At 40.0% G+C, this 10,672-nt stretch overlaps 1 protein-coding gene across 7 annotated transcripts in view; it reads right to left on the bottom strand.

Annotated features, from left to right (window-relative positions):
* The window catches only part of NME7 (NME/NM23 family member 7), a 118,677-nt gene that overhangs the window by 26,164 nt on the left and 81,841 nt on the right, over positions 1–10,672 (bottom strand). For 4 of the 7 annotated variants that reach the window (XM_081026154.1, XM_081026158.1, XM_081026152.1 and 1 more), the window contains one exon: positions 6,654–6,761. In XM_081026154.1, coding sequence (XP_080882280.1) covers positions 6,654–6,761 — 108 coding nt within the window. Of the gene's footprint in view, positions 1–2,491; positions 6,762–10,672 lie in introns of those variants that run through there. The other 3 variants (XM_081026151.1, XM_081026155.1, XM_081026156.1) reach the window with 3 other exon arrangements.

The raw sequence follows: 10,672 nt of genomic DNA, 5'->3' as shown, positions 1-10,672 counted from the left end.
CAGAAAAAGGAAAGTCCTGGTTTTTAAGACATTATTTTGAGGGTGTCTATTACTAGTGACCGGAAAAGCAATTATGAACTTGTAACACCCCCATCTACCAAGGCGGAGGCCATTCCAGTCGCCCGTTTTCTTCCATCCTGTGTGTTCCCCTCCCTCCTCCATGCGCTCACTGCTCCTCTTGTTTCCTCTGGGCCCTCAGGACCAAAATCAGCTCCCTGGACACTTGAAGCTCGTCCCCAGGCCTCCCAGCCCTAAACGGAACTGGATATCCCCGAGGGCATCGCTTCCCTGGGGCCTCCCTGGGAAGCATCTCTGCCCAGCAGAGCAGAAGTACCCGTGTTCTCCTTCCTCCCTGGTCGACTGGACGTCCCCCCCACACCTGCCCAGCAATGTGTGAACCCTGGACTCTGGGCTGTGGCAGCTGCCCACGTCCTGTCACCTCCTCGTTGCTGTCACTTCTCAGGTAAATTTCTCTCCTTGGCTGCAAATGTCTGACTTTGGGCCACCATTGTCCTCTCCACTCTGACCGTGGCCACGGTCCTAGGTGTCACTGAAGAGTGGAGCCTACACATTTCTGGTGACTGGTGCTCACCCTCCACTCCACACTGGTGGCTACTTCCAAGGCCACAGCCTGAACCCGACAAGCTCCACCTCTGACATTTGAAATCTAAATTCGTCTCCTCTGACCACGGCTTGCTCTGTTATCCCAGGGACCTCTGTCTGCCTGAGAGGCTAGGAAGGCCTCTGTTCCCTTTGTTCTTTCTCCCTTTATGCTAGCACCGACTGCCATCACATCTTCCCTTATTTAGAACTTCACTCTGGCTCCAGGCACCTGCCTGTGAATCCTTCTCCTTCAGTCCAACAGTTCACCAGAAAAACAATCAACTAGGATATATGTCATCTCCCAAATTAACTGAATCCTGAACATCATCCATAAATCTACCTTCTGCGATCAGCTCTTTCTCCGTGGCTACTTCACACCTTCTCCACTCTCCTTTGTTCAAAAGTCCTGGTGCCAGATGTCCGGAAATGCAGACTCGTGACGTGGTACACGTCCTGAATGTTACCTAATGCTGCAGAGTCGGGGAGGTTCCCCATGATCGGATACATTAACATCTCTAGGGCAGTGTGAACGGATACACCAGGTGGCTTATACAAAAATGACACAGTCATATAGAAGATCGGGTTAGGCTTTGCCATCACACTTATGAAAAAACTTTGGTTTTCAGAAACTGTGGTATCGCAGATGAAGATGGCAGTCTCTGTCTCACCATCTTTACTTGGGGATACGAACTCGTCTCACTGCCACATATCTATCCTCCTCATCCAATTAGCCTCTAGGGCTGTCAGCTCTTCCCTCCTAAATATCTCTTGAAGTTCACTGCTTCTGGCTATCCACCTGCTATGTCCATTCAGGCTACCAGGACCTTGCCGGGATGACCTCCCGAGCTTCTTCCAGGACTCTCTGCCTCCAAACTGCCCCCACCCTTGATCTGTGCTCCTCACTGCAGCCAGGGCGGTTTCTAACACAGGTATGGCTGTGGGACTCCCCTGCGTAAAACAATCACGTGCATTCCTACTGCCAGCTGGATACAGTTCAGCTGTCTTCGTATGTCTGCACAAGGCCCTCGCTGACTTTCCCAGCCTTATCTCTTGCCATTTTCCACCTCAAGGTCAAAGCCCAGGCCTTACTCAACTATTTTTAGATCTCTAAGAGAAAGCTGTTTGCTCTCGTCTTCGAACAAGTTGTTCCCTCTTTGACAGCGGGCTAGTTAAAGATCACACACAACTCTTCCTTCAAGATAGAAACGAAAACTCAAGATAAATGATGAGTGTCAGGGTGTGCAGAGGACGACACGAACCAGAGCCAAAGAAATCCAGGTCTCTACACCTCTGTTTACTTCTGGTTAATGCCTGAGGAACTCATTTTTGTACTGGAACAAGAATCAATGCAGAAATGATTAGATACCCAAATTCGGATTTGTTTTCATCAAGTACATGGACAGTGAAATACATAACAGATTTCTTAAATTTTTATATTACCAAAAATTTTTATATAAAAATTTTTTATATAAGAAATTTTGGTAAATTTTTATATTACCAAAAGTGATACAACCAAGTGAGAGAATATTGGGAAAGGAAAAACAGATCCATATTTTCATCATTCTAAATAACAACTACTATGATTATCATCTAGAACGGTGAGTTCCATGAAGGCAGGGCTACATGTATCCTGTTCATTGCCATGGTTTTAATTTTGTAAAAATGTGACTATCTGAATAAATGACTGACTGACATTTCATTTTGGTGTAGAGAATTCAAAATTCAAACATACTTGAACTTTCTACTATATATACCTACTCGGCAACTTAGAGAATTTCAATTTCAGTATGTGTAAAGTGTTGCTTGTTCCTGCCAGAGATAATCAGAGAAAGGCAAACTATAGACGTAGTGTGAAAGCCAGAAAAGTCGATATTTTTTTTTTCTTTTTCAGTGAAGCTTTGGGAAAGATGATAAAGCAAGGAGGAAGTAAAACTGACCCTCAGAAGGTTGTATCACTTTTGTGGTGATAACATGAAAACTGACCCATCGATGACATCGGTGAGAGGACCCACTCAGGTGGAGGTGGGGAGGGGAGGAGAGGGGCACACACAATGTGGGATGATAAAACCAAAAGGCATCATACATTTCATGGACAACGAGGGGCCAAGAAATGATTTCTAGCATAAGCGACACATGCCACCCAGCAAAATAAGTGGGTCAGTATCTTGTTACAACTGGAGGTGGCAGCCACTTAGACAAGTTTCTGATGAGCAAAGGAATAAATGGCTCAGTTAAATCAGAATCTCTGCTTGGTATCTGCAAAGGTGTCCAGGTCATGGACATCAGGGAAAATCATTTTCTGGATTGAAAGAAGCTAAGGAGAGAACTAAATGCACAGCCCGGGTCTGACCTGGAGCCCTTTGCTATTAAAACACGTTATGGAGACAACTGGAGAAATCCAGATGGGGTTTAAGGGTTAGATGGTAGTGACGCATCAGTGTTGTTCCTAATCTGGGGACTTTAATGTGGTTGTGTAGGGAAATGCTCCTTTGTGTTAAAAACACACACTCAAGTATGCAGAGATATGGGCCATCGTGTTGGTAGCTTAATCCCAGTGTTCATGAAAAAAAGTTTTTGTATGGTACTTGCAACGTTTCTATGAGTGTGAAATTATTTCAAAAGAAAAAAAAATTATCGTCTCTGAGGGTGGGTCTGGGCATCACTATTTTAAAAATGGCCCAGGTGATTCTAATGTGCAACCAAGGCCGGAAAACACTGCTACAGGCAGGTCTCCATTATCATGAAAGGAAAAAAGGTTACATACTTTTGCACTGAGTACATGAACCATAACGTATTTAATCAAACTCTTCCCACTTTTCCTTCAGAAGTAATTTATTGAAGAGTTTTTTATATTCCAGACAAGACAGAATCTCTTTCCTGTGAGTACTCAGCGTCCAGAGGAAATAGATATAAAGAAACACAATGTGCAATAGTAACAATATAACTGCTATTGGCTACACTACTATAATAGAGGGAAGATGTTCTGAACACACACGTGGACCTCCCATGCAGACCATGAGTGCCTTTGGAAGCTTTCCCAGAGGAGGGACCATCAATCAGATAGACCTTTACACATAGACACTGTTTCCAATTTTAATTACCACAAATACTCCTGCAACGAACACCTGTGCAGGTTAACTTTGCATTTTTCAGTCCTGCCGCCGTCCTCCTCCTTTGGTTAGATTCTAAGAAGTAGAATTCTGGGACAAATTGTATGGAATAACCCCATAGCTTGTAATACCTACAGCCCCTTAGCTGTCACCAGCAAGATAAGGGTGTCCATTATACAGTAGCCTTACTGGAAATGGGCATCGGTCGTTTAAAATTTCTTTGCCATTAGCAGAAAACAAGTATTTCTTTGCTAGTTAGGTTAAACATTTTTTCCATTAATCCTTTCCGTAAAGCACAAAGTTAAGATCTTTATAGTTACAACCAACAGAGTGTCAGGGAACGTTCCCAGTGAAATAACATCCTAGAATGTCTCGTGCTAGAGATGATGTCATCTGTTCCCATAAACCACACAAGCGGCTGTGTCACAATTAGAGGCATCCAAAGAAGTCAGATTTCTATTCCTGCTAAGATCCTTGACCTCTAAAATGTACTATGAGCTCAATGAGGACAGAGGAAATGTCGTTTGATTCTGAAACCCTATTACAATGTCAGCAAGTAAAACATACTCGGTACTGGTTTGTCATAAGAATAAGTAGAAAAAATAATGGCTGGTGAGCAGGTCTAGACTGACACCGTACTTCCTGAGCTGTACACATTTGACACAAACTTGGCTCAGTAAACATCCCAAGGGGGAAAGATTAAGGACCTTGTTTTCCCCTCTCCCTTCTTGCCATACCAACAGCGAGCCCAGAGTCTCGGTGCGCCTGTGACAGCTCTGCTTCCGACTTTCTGTCTTAGCGCCCTGATTGGAGTTGCCTTTCAGACAGGCCCTGGGTTGGGCTAGCAGATCTATGGTGGCCCTGCAGCTAAAGAATGTCCCCGTAATGACTAGCAGGTCTAAGTACAAAGCGCTTCCTGGATCAGGGAGCTTGTCTTTGTGTCAGTCTGAACTTCACTTTGAAGACCTAGGAGCAGGTAACTCTTTTGGCCTCTAAGTGTTTTTATAATACTTGAACATTTAAAGCCAAGTAATCTACAAATAGTTCATCCCTAATTACGAGAACATTCCATGGTTATATCAGCATTGTTTATTCCATGCTATTGAGAGAAGTGAGGCATGGAAAGAAAAAGCGACTTACCCAAGGTCACAGTAAGTATGACTCATCAGCCACAGGAGAGAAATTTGTTCACGTACCAACTTGCAGATTTTTGATCAATTTTCTAAATCACACTCATTAATTTTCAATTAAATCTCCTGTGCAATTAGCTTAGAAAGATTTTCATTTAGTAAATGGCTTTGTAAACTGCAGGCAGTAATAACATATTTCAAACTGTATGAGTAAAATCACAGCATACCTTGGATAATATTTTTAAATGGGCATAAATTTCATGATTAATAATGTTTTAGTTTCACTGAACAACACTCTGCATTCAAACCTAGGCTACAGGTTCCAAGCTAAAGATGAAAATTTAAAATGAACATTTAAATGGTTACATTTTTCCAAGTGTGTCAATATTTCATACAAGGGAACACAGTTTAGATAAGACTTTAGCAGATCAACACCTTGGATTATAGGAGAAAATCTTAAAGTCATTCTCTATAGCAGAAAACAATACTGATGAGAATAAATTTCATAGGCTATGCCCAAGAACCATATTTAAAAAAAGACTCTACTCCTTGTATAAAATGGAGAGGGCTAACATATATGCAGCTGGAGAGACTCACTATTGGAGACGTCCTGTGGGAGTGAGGTAAATAATTTGACACACTCACGTAAAGTTCACGTAGTGGAATAAATTTAAGAGAATACCAAGAAACTTCAACAATAAAAATAGCATTTTGCTGGCACAGTCCCACAGAATAAAATTGAAAGTTCAGAAAAGCACAGGTGTATATAAGCATCCAATAAATGAGAAATAATGAAAAGAAGGATTTACTAAACAAACTTGTGACACCTGAATAGATTTATATGTCAAAATAAGTTTTAGATGGATAGAACATTTCAATGCAAGAAAATGAAAACAAAATGGGGAAGGCTTTCCTATATATGATTTCAAAGGTAGAAATAAAAAAAAGACTGATAGATTTGAAATTAAAACAAACAATACTATAATAAATACGTATTATGGATATCAATCATTTGTCATTTATACTATAATTCCTTAAATTTATTATTTGTCTTTTCATTTCATTAGTTTCTTTGGACACATAAAAATTTTTGAAAATAAAAAAATAAGATAAAATGAAATATCAATCCCTTCTTTCAAGTTTCTTTGCTTTAGCCTAGAAATGACTTTCTTAACCCCAAACCAGACCAATTTTCACTTATATTTTCTTATAATTTTTTCATTGTTTCTTATTTTATGTCACTTAAATAGATGAAAGGTCAAAACATGGCTCTGTCCTATGTTGGCTGTTTGATTTGACAATGTTACTTAACTCTCTGAGTCTCGATTTCATTTTCCTGAATAAACAGATATAATAATACCCACCTATTAGAGCTGCTGTGGAGATTACAAGAAATAATTTACACAATTTACACATTTATCAGGGTAGAATCTTATATATTAAGAGAGTCAATAAGTGGTAGTTATGACTTTTAATGCGATCACATTACATATTGCACTTCTTAATTTCACTGATATATTGTCATGACTAGCAACTTCTGGGAATGGCATTTTTACCTGATTTTAAAACACATTTCACAGTATCTAATTAATGCCATGGTTTTCTACTTTGTCATTATTTTTAAACCATAATATGCATGCCACTCAGAAAAATATCTTACTTCTTTGAAGACTCTCCCGTGATATACATAGCATCCTTATCAGATGGCCAAGTCATAGTGTAATCCAAGAATATTAAAAGGTTTCTTATACCCCAGACCTGCGGAGATCATGTTCAAGCTTGAAATACAAATAGGACGTTTACATCTTACCTCTAACAGGCCGTCCTCTGGCAGATCGGTACAGTGAACAGCGTTCTGGATCTTAGTTTTACCAAAGATGGCTCTGAGAGTTCCAGGACGTAAATGCCGGGCAATTTCCTATGAAATACACATTCGCAGACAGGTTAAGTCAGTCAGACAGAATTACCAAGAAAAACACCAGCTCTATGAAATTATTTGAATTATTTGTTTATGAAATACATGCATACATTGGTAGTACTGATTTTTCCTGGAAATCGCCAGAATGTATGGAAACTGAGGAAAATCCTCAGGTCACTCATAAGGCTTTTTCTGTGGCCCAACGTAAAATCCACTGTAATCTACATTAGGGGAAATAATAGCGACATTTCTTTTTATCAACAGACTGGGGGAATCACATAAAATATGGACCCCGTTCATTTCTGTGAAAGACGTGTATTTTATAAAGACAATAGTGATCCTAACAACTTGATTTAAGATGAACTAGTTTGATGGCATGGATTTTAAAAGGTGTTGTTTTGTTTTTTTTAATTTCACAGTTGTATCAGTTTAGTACTAGCTCACATTTAGGGGGAAAAGGGTTACAAATAACTCATAAAACTGTGGGTAAAGGAAACGAGTTGAAAAATTAACAATATGGGAGTATTAATGACCTACTTGGTCTTTCTTTTATTCTAAGTTAAATATTTTCAAAAATCCTATTTTAATTTTGAAATATATCATATATACAAACAGGTACTTTACATATATATATAATATACAACATATATAATATACAGCATATATAATATATATAAATATATGAACATTTAAAAATAAAACAAATACCTGTGTACCCATTATTAAGCTGAATTAAAATATTACTATGATGTCAAAATCCCGTGTACCCCATCCTCATTCCGCCCAACCTTATTTCCACACAGAAGCAGCCATTGATCTAAATTTCACTTAAAGATTTCCTTGTTTCGTTTAATGTTAAAAACATTGTTTTTCAGGTTTTTCCACATTAATGTGTATGCTGTAATTCATTTGTTTTTATTACTATATAGATTCCAGTGTGTGACAGAGCTGACTTTATCCATTTTCCTGTTGCTGAGCACTCAAACATTCATTTCTTCTCTCCCTCTCTTTTGCTCTCTCCCTTTCTCTTTCTCTCCCCCTTTCTCTCTCACTTTCACACACAATCACAAATAATTCTGCTACAAGCGTCCTTGTAGGGGGCATGGTGAGCAAGTATGAGAGTTTCTATGGAATCGCAGGGCACATGCATATTCAGTTTTACTAAGTACTGCCAAACCATTTTCCTGTGTAAGTGGTTCTAACAGTTTGCCCTCAGCATCAGTGCACAAGAGTTCCCACTCTCCACACAAAGCCCAACATTTGATACTGGCTGACTTTTTAATTTTGCCATTCCGGTGGGTGTGTGAAATGGTATCTCGTGTTCTTAGTTCAAATTTCCCTGATTATTAAAGAAGTTCAGTGTCTTGTCATATATATCTGCATCTGTAAAATGCCTATTCTTGTCTTTTCTTGATTTTTCTACTAGCGTATTCTTTGTCTTTTTGATTGCTATTCTTAATATACTCTAAATTCTACTTTTCTTCAGTTACATATGATGCAAATTTCGTTTCCCAGTATGTAGCTTATATTTGACTTTTCTTTACTAGGTTTTTTGTTGACCAGAAATACTCAATTTTAATGGAATTAAGTTTATCAATCTTTTCATTTATGATGTGTGCTTTTTTTGTCTCTTGAGGAATCATTCCCTACTCTAAGATTGTAGCAGTACTCTATTGCCCCCCAAAAATCTTTAAAGTGTTATCTTTCCCATTAAATTCTTTGTCTACCTAGATTTATTGACTTGTGATTCTGATGTGAGGTAGATATCCACTTCCATTTTTCCCACATGTATATTTCATTGTCCTAGTATCGTGTATTGAATAGTTTCCCACTTTCCCCACCCATCTCTAATGGTAGCTCTGTCATAAATAAGGTTTCCATGTATGTATGGTTCTGTTTTAGTTTGCTATTCAGCTCCAATGGGCTTTCTAGTCTTACAGCAATACTATACTGTCTTACTATGACTTCATAATAGGTCTTCATCTGGTAGGGCAAGTTCCCCAGACTTTGGTTTTGAATGCAGTAAGTGTGCATTGCCAATTAACTATCTGCGTGAAGATGTCAAATACATGGTTGGTTATAAGTCTAAAGTGCACAGGAGCCCTCCACACCGCATGTAACGATTTGGGAGTCAATAGCCTATATTAGGTATACCTGGTGTTTAAAGTGATCAATTGAATGAGATCATGAAGGCAATACTAATAAACAAAGGAGAGAAAGTCCAGGGGCTTCACATCATTAAAAAATCAAGGAGATGAGTAGAGATAAGCAAAGGCGACTGAGAAGGAATGGCCAGCTAGGTAAGAAGAAATCCAGGCGTGTCCTTTCCTAGAAGATAGTGAAGAAAACTGTCAAGGACAGAGAGTTATCAATAGTGTCAAGTGTGGCTGATATAGGGTAAAAACTGAGAACTGAACACTAAATATATCAATATGGAGTCACTGACGTCAGTTTCAGAGGAATGGAGAGGAGCAAGAGACTGATTCTCTCAAGAGAGAAGGGGAGGGGCTCAGTTGGTTAGAGTGCAGTGCTCATAACACCGAGGTCTCTGGTTCGATTCCCACATGTGCCAGTGAGCTGTGCCCTCTACAACTAGTTTGAAAACAGTGATTCGACTTGGAGCTGGTGGGTCCTGGAAAAACACACTGTTCCCTAATAAAAATTTAAAAAAAAGAGAGAGAGAGAACAGGAGTGGAAGAACTGAAAAGCCAAGACAGGCTTTGGAGGAACTCAGCAGGAGAGAAACGGGGAAGTAACTGGAGTGTGATCAAGGGAGGTTTTCTTCCGCCAGAGGGAGATGACGTTGTTTTCATGTCGAAAAATAATAGCACACTCATATGCTGATGGAAGTGATCCAACAAAGGGAGAAGCTGCGGAAGAAGGAAGGAGAGAATTGCTGGAGCGATGGGAGACACTGCCTGAGCAGAGCTGACCTCAGCTAGAGCAAGGGACAGTCACCCCGAGCATCCAGACAGCGTGTGGGCCCAGCTGCAGGCAGGTGGGGACATGTAGCGGTGGGATCTTATGGACGTCCTCTCTCCCTTTTACATTTTTATTGAGATATAATTTACGTACCATAACATGAATTGGTTTGAAGTGTACTGCCCCATGAATTTTGTCACATGCCCACTCTCACGTAACCTCATCCGAAACAAGATATGGTACATTTCTCAAGTTCCCTCTAGTTCTCTTCTGATTGATTCTGTTTTCTAGCGAAGAAGGTGGCAAGGTTATCATCAGCTGAGAGAAGGAAGGGGAGGATGCTTTGGAGGTCTCAGGAGGGAAAAGAAGGTAAGAGAAACATTTTAAGAGAGCAGGAAAGTGAATGGACTGGGGCGAGGTACCAGGGTGACTGAGTAGCACTGCGGGACCTCTCAAGGTTAGGGATCATGAAGGTGACGCAGTTGGGGGGGGTGGGGGTGGGGCGGTCACTCAAGTAATCTGTGTTCTTCTCCCGCCATGTTCACTGTTTACATGTACATCATGCTGCGGTGACGGGTCATGATGAAGCATACAGAACAATAAGTATTTTCTTTACAGCTGTTGTTAAAATTTAGGCTTTCATTTTGGATCTTTTCTCCTTTTTTTTGGAAATGTATTGATCCATTAATTTTATTTTTGATTACTGTAAAATATCACATACACCTATAAAAGTCAAACATACTGAACTCCTAAATGTGAAAGCCCAGCAGACTCCCCCACAGATCATTTCCTGGCAGATTGTCCCTAATTGTGCCCCACTGATTCGTGCTCCTCCCTCTCCTTGTATTCTACGGAGAGAACTATGCCACCACCCACAGGTCCTGCCCTTGAAGCTGAAATGAGTTATCAGGTACAAAAAAGCAACACAAAGTACCAACATGCAATTTTCATTTAATAACATATATTTTTATAAGTTACTGAAGTACGTA

The sequence above is a fragment of the Rhinolophus hipposideros genome (assembly GCF_964194185.1).
Source record: "Rhinolophus hipposideros genome assembly, chromosome: 19".
Taxonomy (NCBI): Eukaryota; Metazoa; Chordata; class Mammalia; order Chiroptera; family Rhinolophidae; genus Rhinolophus; species Rhinolophus hipposideros.
The sequence above is the reverse complement of the archived record's forward strand: the minus strand, read 5'-3'. Positions and strand labels throughout refer to the sequence as shown.